Genomic DNA, 19073 nt, shown 5'->3' on the forward strand with positions numbered 1-19073 from the left:
GTGATGGGGCCCGATAGGAGCACCTGGGGCCAGGCTGGGCACCAGGGCCTTCTCCTCACATGCCCATGGCCAGGGCTGAGACCCAGCCACCCCAAGCAGGCCCACGAGCCCCCGTAACTTCATTTGCTCCCCATGAAAGCCCCACCAGGTTATTGGCATCACCTCTCTAAGGTGATATGGCTAGGGATATGTCCACCTTGGGTTTGATCGGCTGGTCCCACTGAGAATGGGGCCCCACTGCTGAGACTGTCCACTGCTCTCCGACAGCAGAGAGCCTCCCAGACCAAGCAGGAGGGTCTGGGGTCTTCCAGGTGAGAGCACGGACGCAGGGAGGACAGGGACTTGTTCACACCCCACAGCACCATGGGGAGCCATGCCTCTGCTTTCCATCCTTTGTGCTTCCCAGTCCCATCCATCCAGGGACCTGAGGCCAGCATGCCATGTGTGTGGGCAGGCAGTAATGACTATAGCTCCCGGTTTTTGAGTGCGAGGCACTTTATAATTTCAGGTAGTCGGATCTGCCCATTTTTCAGATGTAGAAACTGAGGCCCAACTGGTTAGTCCCAACTATTGTCACTTAGCTAGTTTTTGGGTGGAGGGTGGGGACAGGCCTGTGTTGCCCATCCTGGCCTCGACAGAGCACAGTGACAGGCAGGGCAGGGAGGGGCAGCTCACCCGTGCCACCTGCAACCCTCCCGTCTGCCTGCTCCTGCTGCTTCCCAGGCTCCAGTGCTGGGCTGTGCCGCTGACGGATGCTGACGGATGCTGACGAGGTGCTTTGCGTGGCCCGCCCGCCGCCGCCGCCGCCACCACCACCACCGCCACCGGGAGCTCTCCCTGCCTTATCTCTCCCCATGAATCACCTCTTTCCCTTCGCCCCCGCATCTTCATCTGCACACCCCCCCGCAACAGCAATGTGGGGAGAACCCTCCCCCTCCCCAGCCCTGAGATGGGGAGCCCACTGTCCTGCCACCTGGCCCCACGCTGACCCCCTGCCCAGTAGGGCACCTGGGCTGGGGCTGCTGGTGCTGACTCAGGGCGACCCGGCCCGCCACCTCCCCAGCCTGGCCTGTCAGCAGGGCAGGCAGACCCTGGGGCAGGGAAATGACGCAGCACACACTCAGCCCGCCCCAGCGGGCCGCTGGGGAGTGGCTGTGTTCCCAGCAGAGCTTCTGAACTCCCTGCTTCCCCCAAAGGCTAGAACAAAACTAGTGGGCCGTGATCCCACCGCTGTGGGACCTGGGACAAGCCCTGGCTCTCCTCTGAGCCTCAGTCATTTCATCTGTACAATGGGTACAGACCTTAAAGACTGCTGAGGGTCCCTTCAGCTCTGGTGCCCTGTTGCCCTGCGAATTCTGGACACTTCTGGGGCGAGAGAACAGAGGGGCCTGGGTCTAACCATACCAGTCCCACGTAGGCAGCTTGTGCTCTGTGAGGTGTCTTCCGGCCCCAGACTCTGAGATGGAAGGTCATTTGCCTGCCCCTCCCCTGCCCCCCACCCCCAGTACCAGTGATTTACCTGGGGAAAAAACCTGCTTCGGGGTTCCAGCTGCATACCAGAGGCCGGGCCTGTAGCATCATGCCCAGGAGGGATGAGCCCCAGCCTCGCTCCACTACAGCCTCCGAGAGAGGGGTGAGGCTGGGCTGGGTCCCAAGGGGGGACCCCCCTTCACGATGTGGGTGCAGGGGATCCCACCCGAGGTGGTCCGGGGAAGGCCCCAGGGGCAGGGCTGAGCCCTGTAAACACTGAGGGAGCTCTCACGAGGGAGAATGAGTGTGGAAGGCTGGACTAGAACCCACTCCTCGGGCCTGCCAGGCCAGGGCTTGGGAACAGACACCCAGAGAAGTTCAGTTTCTCGCCTAGGGCTACACAGCAGGAAGAGACTGGAACCGGGTTTCATGCTGCCTGATTAACCCCGCAGTCTTTTCTGTCAGCCCCCTGCCTTCACACGCTGAAGCGCTGGCTCACGACTCGGCTCCCGGAGAATAAAAGCAGCTTAATGAGGCGTTCATTAAGTGCCAGCTGTATGCCAGGTGCTGAGCGGGCACTTTAGCTGCGCTCTGACCCTCCCAGCGACTCCATCAAGGAGGTGTTGGCTCCTCGGTGCTGACGACGAGCCCAAGGCTCAGAGAGCGCAGGTGTTCTGGAAGAGCTGTACCCAGAACCCCGGTCTGTGGGCTCGGAGCCCTGTGTCCTGGGGGAAGCAGCATCTTGGCTGTACTCTCGGAGGCCTGCCCCTAATGGGAGCACTGGCGCCCTGCTGCTGGCTCCAGCCTGACTCAGGACAGTAAAAGCCCTTTCATGAGGCTCCTTGTCCCCCTCAGGCTTGCAAACACCGGGCTCTCCCTGGGGTGGGGGGGTGGGGTGGGTAGAAGTATGACCGCACTGGGCCAGGAGAACACGGCGACCGGACCTGAGACCCCTGCAGCTCCCTCTGGAGCACGAGGGAGGGCTCTCGTTTCCCCAGAAACGGTGGCACCAGGACAGCTTCAGCGTTTTCAGGGGCCACAAGGACATAGTGGTCCCTATGTTCCTAGTGCCCACTGCGCTGTTCCCAGGTGCAGCAGGAGCCCAGATAGAGCAGCAGCCCGGCCAGGCCCAGGCTCATGCCATGAAGCAGGGAGTTGCCTCCTGCCCATTCCAGCAGTTCCCAGCCCAGGCCCAGGGCCCTGTCGCCTGCCAGGTGGGGAGTGATCTGATAACATAATTCCAGGTGTCAGCTCCATTTTCTCCAAAGGCTTCCTACCCAACGGTGTTTGCATCTTAATTGAGAGTTTGAGGAGAGCCAGGAGCAGCTCTGCCAGGAAGGAGGCAGCGCTGGGCAGGCAGCCTCACTCCCCCTGGCGCTGGCGCAGCCCTCCTTCCCTGACCCTGCAAGGTGGGGCCTGTCACCTTGATGACAGGTGAGGGTACTGAGGTCAGGGCACCGACAGTGGGCCAGGGGCCTGCTGGCCTTCACATGAGGGTCTCTCATGTGACAGGCCTGTGTGGTGCTCTGCAGAGCCCTGGTCTCCCGGGTTCAACAGGCTCATCCTGAGGGGCCAGTGCTCTCACAGTCCCCTGGCTCCCCGATGGCTCAGCCGTCCCCTTGTTGTGTGACCTTGGGCCTCAGTTTCTTCATCTGCAAAATTGGAATTGGACACTTGCCTTGCAACAGTAATAGTTGTGAGTGCCCACGAGCTACTGAGTGATCAGAGGGTGCTGAGTGCGGGGCAGGGCGCCCCTCCAAGCCAGGACCCTGCCCTATGTCCTGGCAGGTGCTGGCCTGCGTGGGCTGTACTAGCGCCCTTCATGGCCTCCAAGTGATCGCCGGGCTTAGGTGTCTTCCTAGGCTAAATGCCATGTGGGGCCGTGGGAAGAGGGGCTTCTGTACCATGCAGACCCACCCTCAAACCTCAGCTCTGCTGTTACCTCACTGGGCCGCCTCAGGATAGCCACTTTGCCCCTCTGACCCTCTGTTTCTGCCTCCTCATTGCCACGGTGATGTCTCTGTCATGCCTCAGAGTCGTGCAGAGTGCAGTGCGGTGTCTGGCACAGAGTTGGCATTTCATAAATGCTGGTTCTCTCTTCTCTGCCCGCATCATCCCCTCTCCTGACAGCCTCTCTCTGGGAATAGTCTGGGTTGAGAAGTGGTGAGCTCCCCATCCTGGTGGAGTTCAAGCAGGGGCTTGGTGGAAAGCAGTAGAGAGGAGTGGCCTTCTGGTGGCCCAGGGGCCTCAGGCCCTCCCTGGCTTGCTGTGTGACCTTGGGCAAGTTCTTTCCAGGCCATCCTCCTGCGGGATTAGGATGCTCTATGACACCATAGCATCTGTGACTCTTGGATCCTGGAGAACTTGAGGCTTTTGAATTAACAAGTCTGAGATTTTCCAGTTTGAAAATCCTCAGCTTGTGCCACTCACTGATGACTTTGTGGGGGTCTGGTTGGCTAGACGTTATGCCTGCAGGCCTGGAAATTCGCAGGACTCTGAGGCCCCGTGGGTGCTGGTGGGAAGGGGGCGGGGCCTGTCCACTCATCCCCAGGCACAGACCGGGTCAGCTGACGGTCTCTTTACTCTGCAGCATTCCTGAGCCGTGGTGATGTGTATCTGGGGAAGGCTGGAGACTCAGGGCAGGGCCCACGCTGCTGGGCTGGGCTGGGCTGGGCTGGGTCCCTGGACAGAGGGCTCTGGGTGTGACCAGTATGTGCCTCTTCAACCCATCCTGCTGCAGCCATTTGACACTTAGGAGGCCCGAGCCTCCTTTAATTGGCCTTAATGAGGCTTCTGTTTTAATAGTCCAGAGGGTGGGGAAGGCGCCATGGTTGATGCATGTCAGAGGGAGAGACTCAGGCTACCCACTGCATCCCCCCATGTTACCGAGAAGAGCAGCTAAAGCTTCTAGAGTGGAAGAACTGTGCCATGGGCCACCCAGGGAAGGAGTGGCAGAGCCAGGAGGCCCTGGGACTTTACCACCCGGGCAGAGCTGATGCTCAGGAGTTGCTCTAGGACTCAGAGTGGGCTCTGCAGGGCAGCGGGTGGAGTCAGCTAGAGTGTACACAGGATCCCCTGCCAGGGGAAGAGCCCTGGACAGGAGGCCTCTGATACCAGCCGACTGTGTGGCTCTGGGACAAGGACTCCCTCCCTGGAAAATGGGAGTAGTCATTGCTCCCTTCCCTTAATCCCCGGAAAAAGGACACCCGTGTGAGTGTCAGAAAGCTGGCCTGGTTATCCTGTCCCTGGCTTGGGTCAACAGGTGTCATGACAGACATGGACTTGCTCCCTAAGAGGCAGGACCAGGCCTTTCCCTCAGTGACAGGCCTTTGGAGCCAGATGGGCAAACTGGTTTGGAGAGTGCCAGAGTCAGGAGAACGCCATGCACGGTGGGGCCAGGGGCTCCCAGGAATCCTCCCCAGTACCCAGAGAACCTTCTCGGCCTTTTAATCTCCTTAATCCTGATTTGCGATGATTCTGTGGAGAAGTCGGCTTATCTTCGTTCCTCATTATGTAATGGTCTTATTCCCTTTGGCTTCTTTTTCAGATTTTCTCTTTATCCTGGGCTTTAAATGATGTGATTATGATGTGCTTTAGTGAGTTTTTCTTCCTGTCTCTTCTGCTTGGAACTCACTGAACTTCTCTGACTGTGGATGGATAGTTTTCTTCAAATGGGGAAAAATCATGGACATTATTTTCTTCAAACATTTTTCTGTCTTGCCCACCCTTTCTCCACCTCGAAACCTCTTGAGACTCCAGTTCTGTGTATCCTAGACCTTCTAACTGGACCCCCAGTTCATTGCTGCTTTGAGCCGATCCTGCTTTTTCAGTCATTTTGGAGTAGTTCTACTGGTATGTCTTCAAGTCCACACATTTTTTCTTCTGTGTTGTCTAATCTGTTATTCATCCCATCCAGTGTATTCTTCATCTTAAATGTTGATTAGTTTTACATTTTGAGATTCAGTTTAGTGTTTTTTAAAGTTTTATTAGGTGGGACCAGAGCAGATTTAGTCCAGGGTAAGGGTTGGACTATGGACCACCTACTATTACAGCAGAGTCAAGGGTGTCAGAGACATATGGTTCGCAAAGCCTGAAGTCTTTACCATGTGGCCTTTACAGAAAAAATTTGTTGGTGCCTCTCCTAGGGCTTATTTGCCCACTATTCAGGTAATACTCCTCCGAGGACTCTCCTAAATGCCCTGAGTTTTAAATGGGCCTGCACTCTAGTCAGGGGGCAGGGGTGGGGATGTAAATCATTCCTGGTTCTGCATGAGCACTGGTGTCCATTCCAGCTGCCCTTTTTTCCAGCAGTTTTGTCCCAGCCTGGGTGGTTTCCTCCATGCATGTGATACTTGGTCACCAGCTGAAGGGTCAAGGGAACACCCTGTGTAGGTGTCTGGTGTTCGCTCTCTGCAGTCCTCTCTTCTCCAGTATTCCATTTGAAAAATTCTGGCTGCTGTGCTGTGAGCACACCCTGTCTCCTTGACTCCGGGAGGCTGCTGAACCCCAGCAGGGGCCCCTCCCCATTCTGCAGTCCAGAGGTGGCTGAGGCAATCCTATGGCTGATCTCAACTGTTCCCGTTCTCTCAAGGATCACAGTATTCGCTGCAATCCCGTTGGCCCAGTTTCATAGATTTTTGCATCTGTGTGTTTTTTTTTGTTTTTTTCAATTATTAAGGCAGGAAGGTTGGTATAGGCTCTGTTATTCTGCTGTGACTGGAAGTGGAAGTCGAATCCAGGATGTTATGGCTATTGTTCCAAAACTTAGAATGGTCTATACCATTCTCTGTGTCATCCCCATGAGTTACCAGGTGGCACCAGCCTTCCAGCAGGAGGGGAGTAGGGATGGTGAGTGATGATTCCTGGCCTGTCCACTGTGGAGGGTGCTGTGGGTCTGGTGGGTCAGGACTCCAGTTGGTGTGATGAAGAGTCAGGAAAAGTGGCACCTGCTGAGCACAGGCCCTCGGGCCCTGAGCCGGCTCTGTGCCTATACTAATTCACTCTTCCCGTCAACAGCTGTACAGGTGTGCATTATTACTGCCCCCATCCCCCAGGAGACTAAGGCTCTTGCCCAAGGTCACATGTCTTCCCAGAACAGTCTGGAGCCCATGCTTCCATCATCTGGGTGTCCACCAGAGCTTTAGAGTGACAGACCCAGAGCACTGGGGTCCTCTTCATCTCCTACACTTTCCAGGTGGAGGGACTTGTGTGCTTGTGCCCTGTGTCTGGGGCTGCTTTTGGGTTTCATGGTGGGTGGGGTGTGTCTGTCTCCCTCATCTGTTCTGGGACACTTTGAGGGGAGAAACCAGGTCCACCTCTCTCTGAGCCTCCTCCACGCATCTCTGTGGCCAGGGAGGGCAGAGCAGGTATTACAGCTGGAGCTCCCACTAGGAACCTGGTGGACGCTGGCCTGGCTCTCAGAGTCCAGACCTTCAGGAGAGAGCACGCCACTTGGTAGGTTGTTGTGTCATGCAGAAATGATACCTGCCCAGATGGCTGAGAGGAGCTAGAGAGGAGCTAGGAGTGGTATTTAAATTGGGCTTTGAAGTATGGTAGGAATTGTCAGCACAGAGGAGGAGAGGAAGGAGGCCTGGCAAGAGATGAGCATGTGTGGCTCCAGGCTAGGCATTTCAGGGACGAATCAGCAGGGTCAGGGCCCCCTGGGGAGAGATATGGCCACTGAGGCTGGGCCCATGGCCAGCGGTCCTCCAGCTGCATGTGGAACCCCTGGACCATCTCACCCCTGCCCTTCTTCACCCAGCGCTTTCACGGGCCTGTTCTACCCATTGGTCCCGTGAGCACACTTATGCTCCAGGAGTGGATTCTGTGGTCACAGCGAATCTAAGAAACAGCCCTAGGGGTGCTGGGAGCTGTAGGCTGGGTGTCAACCTGCTAAGGCATTGGGAGTCCCATGTGGGTAGTGCAGAGCGGCGGTGAGGCAGTGGTGGGCACAGCAAGATGCTCCAGCTGGCCCAGACCAGCCAGTCAGGGCATCCAGGCAGGGCCCAGGGAGTCAGGGATCCCTTGGCAGGTCCAGCCTTGGGCCTCCCATCCACCTTCCTTATTTTACAGTTGAGGAGACAGACCCAGAGAGAAACATGGCTCTCCCCTGGCTTGCAGCCCAGAGCTCCAACTCTGGGCCCACTCTACCCTCGTCCAGGGGCTCAGACTGCTGTGGCGGCCCCAGGGAGGATGGGGGGTAGATACACCTGCACCCCCGCCCATGCCAGCAGCACCAGTAGTAGGTATTACGAGGCTTCAGGCTGTGTCTTTTGGGGACTGCAGCCACGGTTGGGGGAAGGCTGCTCTTTTGTGGGTCAGACATTGCCCGCCTTGTTCAAGTCCCCCCAGTAGCCGCCTGGGTGATGGAAGTGCTCAGGGCAGGATGTAGGAGGCCTATGCCAGAGACCCACGTCCACAATCCCACTGGTTCAAGGTGGGACCTGGAGCCCATCTCATCCTCCTCCGGGCCCCACTGTCTGGGTCTCTGACAGTGTCCACCCTTCCCAAGGATATTTCAGGAATTCCGAAATCATCAGGAGGTTGGCAGGATGCCAGGAGGCCAGAGAGAGGGGCAGAATGGGATCTGTTGGATTGGGGAAGGCATGGGAAGAGGGGGTGTGGGGAATCATGGGATGAACATACTTTGGGAGCTTGCACGTCACTGCATCCCGGAGAGACGTGGGGTCATTGGGTATACAGCACACTCAAGCCCAGTTCCTATACCAGTGCCATGTTTCCCTCTGCTCCAGGCTCATCCACATCTATACCGTGTGGCTGGCCCCCTATGTGGGCACAGCCATCCTCCTGCTGCCCCCAGCGTGCTGCCCCTGGGCGCTGGGAACAGGAGGGTTGGCATGGGTGTTTGGCTGCTCCTGGTTCTGTGCCCGCATCTTCAGGGAAGGCCTTTCCCATCAGTAAGACACATGGGTAGGCCTGGGGACCTTCCTTCCCTTGGGAGCTGGCCTGTGCCATCTGGGTAGGTTCTGTGTTGTGGGGCTGGCACTGCCCCATCAGTTCCCCAGCGACGCCAGGCCTGGAATACAGGATGTACACGTGCCTGCCACCCCCACCCCCTGGCACCCGGCAGTTGGTCCGGCTGCTCACGTGGACACACTGGTTCCTGTGGTCATGAGGCTCGAGCTTCAGGGCTAGAACCCAGGCCACCTGCCTCTCCCCAGCGCATTCCCTGCACACATGGGCCAAGGACCGTCTCCAGATCCCAGCCTCCCCTCCATCGTCCCCTCTCCTCGCTCCCAGCATCACCTGTGACAAGCTCTCCTTTGACCGCCCCTGGAACCTAACCCAGTGCTGGTAAGAACCGGCGCTTGGCCCCAGGACCCCATGAGGGATCTACCGGGGGGCAGGCCCTAACAGATCAGCCCAATGACAGATGATCCCTGGATCCACTACCCTACCTGCCAGAGGGCAACGTGGGGAAGGACACACGTGGATTAGGTTCTGCTGGGGCACGTCCCCCAGCCCAGGCCCAGGGCAAGTCCCCATCTGCCATGGCAGGCTGGTCCTGGAAGCAGGCCTGACCAATCTGGTTGGGGGCGGCAGTGACAAGGAAGCAAGAGGTGATGTGATGTCTGCTCCAGGGAGGAACGTGTCGGCTGTGCCCTTCCCAGGGTGGCACGTGAAGCTGTTTGCCTCCAGGAGAGCCTTATGCAAGGGGATCCCCGGGCTGACTCTGGGGCTGTGGGGTCCCCGGCAAGGAAGGCCCTGCTTCCACCCCTCCCACCTCAGGATCTCCTCACACTCAACGGGTGAAATCAAAGGCTGTCGCAAGCCTACCCAGCTGTCCTTTTGGATCATCTGCCCCCTCATCCACCTCCTTGCCAAGCAGTCTCTGGCCTTTCCTTAAGCACCTCCTGGGATGGGGAGCTCACTCCCTATCAAGACCTCTGCCTCACTTGGGGTCAGAAAGCACCTCCTCAAGTGGCACCAATGTCTGCCTCTGTCAGCTTCCCCCTGCTGGCCCTGGCTCTCATAGACTGTAACCATTCCCCCTGCCCCACCTGAAACAGCCCTTTGGAGACTCAAAGCCAGCAAGCGGTTGTCCCCCAGAGTACGGTGTCAATCCTGGACCCCTGCCTCCCGGAGCCCGGCTGGTCCTGTGGCTACACTACCCGTTGTACCACAGAGAAAGCTGGGTGTCTTGCTCGGGTTCACACAGATTGTGTCCAGGGCAGGGCAGGGCAGGGCAAGGAGGAGCCCAGATGGGCCTGCGGGGGCCAGCAGGGTGAGCTCACTACAGCGTGCAGACTCATCCCCAGCAGGCCCCAGGCTGCCTGTCCTTCACCCTGTGCCTGCAGGTCCCAGTGAGGGGAGCCTGTCAGGCTGCCCTCATGGTGGGGGTGGGCATGGGGGTGTACTTGGCTCCCTAGCTGGCCTGGGTAGGCTCTAGCCTGACCATTCCCAGCTCATTGTATGGCTTAGTCCTCAGCTTCTTAAGTCTTCTTCAGAAGGTCCTCAGGCCCTGGACAGGGCAGTGGCGCCGGTCTCAAATGTTTGGAGGGGCTGGATGTCTGCGTTGGTTGTCAGCATCAGACCCTGGTCCCATGTGCTCCCTATTGCTGCCCCATAGGACGGGGGTGGGGGAGGACAAGAGAGGGCCTAAGATGGTCACTGAGCCCCAGTGGTCCCAAACATCTGCTGCTGTCAAGGTGAGCAAGGCAGGTGAGCTCATCCCAACCACCCCGTTCTCTCCTGATGCCTCTTCAGTCCTTGTGCTTTGACTCAGGCCTGCCAGGCCTGGGGCCTGTCACTACCCTCGCTGGGCTAGGGCTTGGGGCAGATGCACTCTGACCTCTGGGGCCCCACCCTGAGCCAGGTCCAGGAGGCTGGAGGTCAGCGGCTGTGGGGACAGATGTTGTCACGTAATAGGAAGAGCATGTGCTGGTTTGGGCTCCGTTCAGAGAGACAGAAGAGGTGGTGGCGGAAAACCTGCCAAAGTCCACAGCAGCCCAGGGACACACACACAAGTGGCTTCATGAACGGCTGTGCCAGCTGCTGCCTCTTTCCAGCTGTTGACACATCTGGTTCAACTCGGCATCCCAGTGTGGCAGGCACCAGGGATGGTGTGGGCTGCTGTGGTTTAGGAATGCAACCCAGGAAGGGGCTGAAACAGGGCACTGCTGTGCGGAGCCCTGGTGCCTACAGGAAGGCAGGCTGCCCTGGGGGCCGGCCCCACACGCTCCAGGCCTCAGGATGCAGACCGTCCCTGGTTCCACGGCACGGTCTCTTCCCTCCACACCACAGGCCTCGTTGGCCAGGATACTGGGCTTTGTTTTCTGTGGTCTTGTATGACAGAGACAGCGGGCACGATGACTGTGCTGCTCCATTCCCACTGTTCCAGGCTGTTTCACCTATTGAGAACCTTGTATCCTACGTGCTGAGTGCACCCTAGAACTTTGGGACCAGAGAGGCCCCCAGCCCACTGCTTCCCAGTCCCAGTGCTGAGGCAGGGAGAGCAGGGCTAGCAGGGGGCGCCCAGAGACAGTGGTGGGTGTGGGAGGCCTGCGTGTCCTGCTGTGGCATCTGTCCCCACTGCCACGCCACCCGACAGTCCTGCTCTCTTCCTGCTTACAGGTGATCGCCGTGGTCATGGACATGTTCACCGATGTGGACATCTTCAAGGACCTGCTGGATGCCGGCTTCAAGAGGAAGGTCGCCGTGTACATCATCGTGGATGAGAGTAATGTCAAGTACTTCCTGCACATGTGTGAGCGGGCCCGCATGCATCTGGGGCACCTCAAGGTGAGCTGGCTGGTCGGTCAGTCCACAAACACCTGGAGCACCTCTCTTTTAGGGATGGAGCCCTGTGTCGGGCACAGAGAGTTTCAGTAATCCTAGGGCCTCCTGCCAGGTGGTCACCTGACCCCTGCCTGACCGCCCAAAGGGACAGGACACTGCCTCCGGCAGGCAGAGATAAGACAAACATTGGCTAAGGGCTGATGCAGTGTTGGGGCCTCCGCAGGTGCTGTATCACATGTTATTTCAAAGCAGCCCATATGCCGCATTGATTGCCTGTCTTTGCTTGCACTCCTCCAGTGACAGGGTGCTCACCACCCTGGCTCCAGCAGCTCCCATCCTACCTGGAGGGCTCTGACTCCCAGGAAGTTATTTTGGGGGCTTAGCTGGAATCTGTCTCTGTAGGACGTCCACCCAGGACGTTTAGGGTTTAGGATCTGGCTCTGATAGAGGCAGGCAGCTTCCTTGGGCTGAGGTCAGGGAAGCCTTCCTTGAGGGCTGCAGAGTTGAAATAAATTTGAGGATGGAGAGCAGAAAGGGTTTTCTAGGGAAGGATACCATGGAGCAGAGGTGGAGGGATCGGGATGAGCCTGGGTTCCTAGAGCCACTTTGCTGCGTGTCCTTGAGCCCATCACCTCCTGTCCCTGGGCTCCAGGATCTCATTGGTCCACCCAGAGGGGCAGAGAGGCCACTGTGGCTGGGCTTTTCCACTCTGAGACCTTGCATTTGATCCCTTGTTGGGGGGCAGGAGGAGCCCTCCTTCCACTCAGCTATGACTTGCCACCTGCTGTGTGCAGGACGCTCCCCAGAGAGTACAGATCAGTATGCATGACAGCAGCAAATATTTTCACAGCACTTGGCTGGGGTCGGCCCCATCCTAGGGACTTTACATGATTCTTTACTCCACATGATGACCCAGTGGGATAGGGCAGTTGTCCCCATCTTGGAGATAAGGAAATTGAGGCTCTTGTCCAGGTGTTATTCACTGCCAGTAAGTTAAGCATAAGGGGCATGGGAGCCAGCACCAGAGCTCCCTGGCTGAGCCCCAACCTCTGACAGGTCAGATTTCCGTGGGCTTCTGGCCTGTGATCTGAACATAGAAGAAGGGGCGCCGCCAGGCTAGTTAACAAGGGGCTGGGTTCCTGCGCTTGTAATTTGTCAGTATTTGTCAGGTGTGCCCACCCATCCCAGCTGAGTCCTTTTAAGTGGGTATGAGCTCTCCGGGCGGTGAGTCTGTGGCTGTTGGGACATTTTCATGTGGTCTCCCTGGTGGGTTGACCCCAAGCCCCACACTCACCCGCCGCGCTGCCCGCCATGTAATTAGCACCGGGAATAGACTCCTGGGGCAGACAGCTCATGCTGGAGAGGTCCAGAGTGTGGACAAGGCGTCGTTTGAAAGGTGACTGCAAAAGCCTCTGCCCTGTGGGCAGCAGATCAGAGAACCCCTGGCCCACCCCCATTGCACCCTGGCCACAAAGCCGGTGGGTGCTTCATACACGTCACTTGGCTCAGCGCCCATGTGTTCCTGGTGCAGGAGGAAGAAGCAGGAGATGGGCTTGTCCATGCTGAGTGGGATCTAAACACAGGACTGGCCTCGCCCCTGTTGGCTGCCTCTTCTCAGTAGGGAAGACTCAGGGGGAGGTCTGCTCAGAGCTTTTGGAGCTCTGGGGCAGCTGGAGGCAGGCAGGATTGGGCTGAGAAAGTGGCTCCTGGGCTGCCCGGCTCCCTCCCCGGGGGGCTGGCTCCTGCCCTCTGCTCCCCAGCGTGAAGCCCCGCAGCTTTGGAGGGGCTAGAGGCCACTCGGCCTACGCTCCCACGGGGCAGATGGGAGACTCGGGCCAGGGGAGGCTGGGACTTGCCCAAAGGCATCCTGCCAAGTCAGCAGCTAAAACTAACAGCCACTGAGGGGAAGTTGGCACAGACGAGGAGGGCAGAGGTGCCCGGTGCCCGACGGCCTGGCCGAGGCTGCCCACGGGGCTCCCCGGGCCGACCACGGTGGGACTTGGGCACGTGGCTCCACCTGTCCAAGCCTCCAGCGCCTCGTGGCCATAATGATGCCTCATAGGCTGTCGGAGGATGAAATTACAGGAGACAATGATTGTAAAAGCGCTCTGTGCGCCCAGGGGAGTTACGCGGCTGCTGGCAATAACAAGAAATTATAAACCCCAGGCCTGGGGCAGGGGAGGGTGCGGCGAGGCCTCCCCCCCCTCCCCACCCCCTGCCCTCGACACTCAGCTTGAGATGAGCGCATAGCCCGAAGCATGGGCGGTGCAGCTCAGACCAGGGGTCCCTGGCGCAGTCTATCCTGCTCTGGGGGTGGTGCAGGGGCTGCCCTGACATTGCTCAGGGGCGGGCACCTTCGTGGGAAAGAGTGGATGACCCTGACCTCCCCATTCTTGCTGTTGAGCCCGCCCCCTCCACAGCCCGGGCAGGTGGCCAGAGGCGCCTGTGCGCCCGGCCCTGGCCAAGTGTCACCTTGTTGAGGGCCTGCCTGCCCAGCCTGCCTCCCTGCCCGCGGGCCAGCTGGGCCCGGACCTGTCTCAGGAGCACTTCCTCTGCCAGTAATCCCTGGGCCCGCCCTCGGCCACCCGCCGCCCCTGCCCAACTCTGCAGTGACCTGCCCTCAGCTCTCACGGGCCCCGGGGTACAGGCTGTGCCTGATGGGGTCATCCTTGTGACCACAAGGGTGAGCCTAGCCTGAGCCCTAGCTCTGCTGCCTGCACTAGGACCCTGAGCTGAGATACTGAATCTTTTTGGGGCTCAATTTCCTTTCTGAAAAATGGGAATTTCCACCATGTGTTTGGGACGGCTGCTCCAAAGGGTAAAAGGAAGCCATGTGGGGGCAGGGCACTCAGTAAGGAACTTAGTGAGCCTTCTTCGTGAGACCTCTGTGCTTATCTAATTGCCAAGGGGCTCCCCTTCCCCTTCAAAGTGTGTTCGGGCTAGAGGCCACCCTCACCCCCTCACCTTGGGGTCATCGACCACCCCTACCCCAGCCTCATGCCTCCTGACCTCTGAGCTCACCCAGCACATTCTGCAGACAGCTGCTGTGGTGCTTGGGCCAAGCCAACTCCTGCTTTCTAGGTGGGGTGAAGGCCATGCCCCAGACCCCCTTCCGGGTGTGAGGGTCCCAGTCGCCCCCAGCACCCCAGCCTGCTGGCTCAGCTGGCCCCTGACTCCTTTAGGCAGGGAGTGCGGGAATGAGTGCCCCATGTTCCAAGCAGAGAATAGGCCCAGAGAAAAGGACCCAGCCCTCTTGTCCCCACACAGCGCCACACCGGGTGACCCAGGCACATTTGGGTTGAGACTCAGTACTGATGGATGCCCCAGAGGCAGGGGGAGCAGGGGAAGGCTAGGCTAGGCCTTGAGCCTCATCGCTGAGACAGGACCGGAGCAGCAAGATGCCTGGCTGATCTGAAAAGGTAGACTTTGTGCTGCCAAACTGGAAAAACCAGCGGCCACTTGGGCTAGGGCTGGACCTGTTTCTGATGACCAAGGAAACTCCAGCCACCATAGCCACGATGGTGAGGATGCAGGGGTTCAGCCTGTGGCTCCGGTTACATGCTGGCCAGGTCAGCCTTGGCCCCCTTCCAGTGCCCACGGCTTCCCCTGCTGCTGTCCTGCCTTCTCTGATCCTGGGCTGGCTCTGTGATGGACTCAGGGCATGGGGCAGCGCTTCTCGACCAAGCAGGGTCTCCCTGGCCCGGGCCATTTGTCAATGTCCGGAGGCTTTTTTTAATGGTTGTGACTAGGAGGCTACTGTTGGTGTCCAGTGTATAGAAGGCAAGGACACCGTTAAAAATGTGGGGTGCAGTGTATGGGTCAGGCCCCACCACAGGGCATCACCTGACCCAGAATGTCAGCAGTGCCGAGGCTGAGCCCAGGGGCAGAGCCAGGAGTCCCGAAGACAGCAAGGTCCTAGAGCTGGGCTGGCTCAGGGTTGCACTTACCCCTTTCCCAGCATCATGATGGCACGGGGAGGCCAGGGTGGGTGTTGCTCCCACTCCCCCGTTACAGGGGGTGAAACGGGTCCTTTGGAAGAGAGCAGAGCTGGCTGGGTGCCCCAAACATCGCATATGGGCTCTGTGTCCCCTGCAGCCAGCGTAGCTGGCCTGATCTCACTGTAACCAGCCAGGCCCAATCGGGGTGCATCTCTGGGCCTCCCCACTCCCCCTCAGGCCCCTGCAGAGAGCCACCATGGTACAACTGGGGGCGAGACCCCATGGGCTGGGAGACTGCAGGCCAGTTGCTCCCCCTCCCACATCTGGCTGAGAGTCCTGACCTCCCTGGGCCTGAGCCATGACACACTAGGTATTTCCAGGTCTTCCATGTCAATCCCCTCTTGGTTTCCGAGCAGAAGAGATCCCATCCATCCCTGTCACACTGCATGTGCTGTCACGTCTTTTGTCACCTCATTCATGGAGCACCCACTGAGTGCAGGGCACCTTGCTGGCCCTTACCCACTCGTATCCTGGCTCCGGTTAGTCTTCATAGCAACCCTGAAGCAGAAGGCTACATAGGCCCATTTCCCAGGTAAGAAAACTGAGGCCCAAGGAGGCCCAGCTGGCATCCAATTGGTGCTAGGACTAGAGCCATGTTTGACCAGAGCTCAGTGACCCACCCTGCCCCAGTGGGGGGCCCTGGCCAGCTTGGGACAGGTTCAGGTTCTTCTTTGTGAGCATAAGAGCCCCAGTGAGGGTGCAGGCAGGGCACTGCCACGGCCTAGTGGCCATCCGCTGTGCCCTCTATGTGGTCAGGAGAAAAGCTACTCTAGGAGCGGACAGAGCACTGCCCAGCCATCCTCCCCGGATGTCCTCTCAGGGCCTCCCTGCCTCTCTTTCATGCCCGAGAAAATTGAGAGTCTACAGGGTCCAGGGACTTGCCCCAGACGCCCCACTTGGGCCAGCCTGGCTGTGCTCCACCCTGCCTGCTACATGCTCTGCTGGGGGTGCCCCAGGGCTCAGAGACAATACGGCTTTGTGGGATCCTCTACCTCTGCTCACCCGAGCCCTGACTCCTGAGACGTTACCTCATCGGGGCCAGGCCCCGTGGGGCGGGGCCCACCCAGGAACAAACAGGCCGGGGTGCTGCCACAAGCCCCCACCCTCTGCTGGCCCCAGGGTTGGATGGTCTTAGAGTCTGAGGCCACAGCATATGGACAGGATGATTAAGGCCCAGAGAGGGCTAGAAACCTGCTCGTAGTCACACAGCAAATCTGGCGGAGCCAAGGCTGCCTGTTACATGGAGTTGAGTCACTCTGAGATACAGGTGGTGACCGGAGCCCTTCATGGGGACAGGCTTTGGGGTGGATGGGGGTAGATGCTGGTGAGAGCTGGCGGCTCTTCTAGCCCACAGAGAAGCCTGTGGCCCCAGCATGCAGAGCTCTGGGCCAGGAGCCCATAGAAGCCACAGAGCTGGGCTGTGGTCGGGCCCTAGTGACAGGGGAAGGCCTCAAACCACCTCCAGGATCTTTGTTCCACTCGAGCATGCTCAGTGTTGGGTACAAAGTCATGAGCACTAATTGTCCTGGGTCATGGCCAGCTTCCTGCTGAGCTGGCAGTGTAGAGACAGGCAGCCTGGGGCGGGGCGGGCGGGGGGGGGGGGGGGGGGGGGGGGGGTTGGGCAGGGGAGCCAGCCCTGGGAGCAGAGGTTTATCCACCTCCTGGGCTGGGCCCGACAACAAATGATTGCTCCCCACACAGCCAGGTGGGCATCGATGCCTGCCCCGTAATGTCTGGTGACTGCCCCTGGGGTTGCCTGGCTGAGAGTGTCTGGGACCTTCACAGAAGGAACAGACAAAGGAGCGCCCTTGGGCTGGGGCCCGAGTGGAGGGTAGGCTCCGGCCCTCTCAGACCCATTCCTTTCTCCCCGTCACCCCTGCCCTGACTCAGTCCATGCACTCCCTCACCCACAGAAGCTCCCTCCCTATCCACCTCCTGCTCCCCTTTCACTTCATGCACCCCCCTGCTGGATGCCAGGACTGTTCTTACTGGCAGCTCTAACCTGGTCACTTCCTGCCCTGAATCCCTTCGTGGCTCCCTACTGCCCCCAGGCCCGAGCCAGGCCCTTAAGCAGGTGTAGGGTCTTTCTTTGGCATGTGGCCCAGCCCGCTCTGCAGGCTCTGTCACCCACCCTCCTCCTGCAAAGTCCTCGCAGGTCCTAGATGCTGTTCTTGTTGCCAGGCCTTTGTGTTCCTGTGTTCAGAATGCTGCACCCTCTTCCTACCCGACCCATTCATCCTCGTCTTCCAGATGTCAGCCGCTTCCGGGAGCCTGCCCCAGCCCCCCAGACCTATAGTTCTTATTCATCTGCCTCCTCCCCCACCTCAGCGTGGAGTCCTTGTCACAGCCCTCTTGGTCTGCTGCTGGGGTCTTGGCAGGGGTCAAGGAGTGCGTGAACAGGTGGGCAGTTAAACCCAGTGAATGGGCAAGGGTGACAGGGGAGGCGCAGAAGGGGTTACAGCCCCGTGCTTGAAGTTGGCACAGATCCCTTTTGGAGGGAGTGACTTGTCCCTGGGCAGGTGTCAGACCCACTGGGGTTTGGGTGCAAAATGAAATTTCCAGCCTGACACCAGTCCTCCTGGTGGAAGGGAAGCCAGCACTCAGCCCTGCAGTGCCCCACAGAGCACACACCGGGGAGGGAGGAAGGACCCTTCCGTGGCCAGGGTCCAGAGAAAGGCAGGAGCTACCAGGCTCAGACCTGAGGTAGGGGTGGGCCCGGTCGGCTCGTGACACCTGGGAGACTCCATCTCCTCCCTCTGGGTCTTAGCTCCCCTTCCCATGGTCCCTGGGGGTCTCTCCAACTGGCTCTGAGCCACAGTGCAAGCCCAGTGAGGAGTGCGTAGCAGGTAGTGAGCGGCCTGTCAGGAAGTAGGGGAGTTTGCTGGGAGCCCTGTCCTCGTGAGTGGGGCTCAGCAGGGACACCGAGACAGCCGTGTGGGGAAGACTGGGAGAGAGGCCCGGCTGATTACTCGCCCTGGGAAAGCCTGAAGGCAGGCCTCCCTCCTCCCTGGCCGCACAGACCCCGTGGGATTTTGCTAAAATGCATCTGCATGCCCCTTCCGCTCAAGACCCTGCAGCAGCTTGTCCCGTGCTGGCCTGGCCCCACAGGTCTTGTCCTGCCCATGTCTGCTCTGTGGACACCCTGCAGGCCACGCCCTTTGTCGCTGGCCCCACCCCTTCTGTCTTCCCACCACTTTCCACTTTGGGCCAGACCCTGTGGTCCCCACATTCACCACCTCTTTCTCCAGGGCTTACTGCTTTATCCTTCCCCATCCAACCCTCCCACCCCCCAAAGCCCTTCCTGAGCCCCAGGCGGAGGTTGCTGCCCACCCCCAGCCCCGCCAACATGTAATTGTGCCTCCTGTCCCCCAACACAGAATCTCAGGGTGCGGAGCAGTGGGGGAACAGAGTTCTTCACACGGTCGGCTACCAAGTTCAAGGGGGCCCTGGCCCAGAAGTTCATGTTCGTGGATGGAGACCGGGCCATCTGTGGCTCCTACAGGTGACTCTCGAGCTTTCTGGGGGCTGGGGACAGAGGTGGCTCTTGTTCCCAGCTGATTTCTGCCCTTAATCCTGCCTTATGACACCCTGGTTATTCCGGTTCATTGGTCCCCAAACTGCTAAGGTGTAAGCAGGGCTGGGGCACACCCGCACACCGCCAGCCTATCTCCAGAAGCAGGCAGGGGAGGGCTTTTGTCCTTAAGACTGGTGTTCCAGCCAGTGGTGTCACTGGCCTGGACGTGGGTGTGGGCCAGGCACACAGGGCGGTCACTCAGAGAGCCGCCTCCAGGATGGGCCAGGATGGCTGTAGCCCAGCTCCAGAAACCCCGCTGTATGGGGGCCAGC

At 59.2% G+C, this 19073-nt stretch overlaps 2 protein-coding genes across 3 annotated transcripts in view; one reads left to right on the forward strand and one right to left on the reverse strand.

Moving 5' to 3' along the window:
- The window catches only part of SLC5A10 (solute carrier family 5 member 10), a 56373-nt gene that overhangs the window by 18477 nt on the left and 18823 nt on the right, over positions 1-19073 (reverse strand). The window lies entirely within an intron of this gene.
- The window catches only part of FAM83G (family with sequence similarity 83 member G), a 30340-nt gene that overhangs the window by 3019 nt on the left and 8248 nt on the right, over positions 1-19073 (forward strand). The window contains exons 3-4 of the mRNA XM_072730509.1: positions 11065-11232; positions 18605-18729. Of these exons, the coding sequence (XP_072586610.1) occupies positions 11065-11232; positions 18605-18729 (293 nt within the window). The remainder of the gene's footprint in view (positions 1-11064; positions 11233-18604; positions 18730-19073) is intronic.

Source organism: Vulpes vulpes, chromosome 12 (genome assembly GCF_048418805.1).
Source record: "Vulpes vulpes isolate BD-2025 chromosome 12, VulVul3, whole genome shotgun sequence".
Lineage (NCBI taxonomy): Eukaryota > Metazoa > Chordata > Mammalia > Carnivora > Canidae > Vulpes > Vulpes vulpes.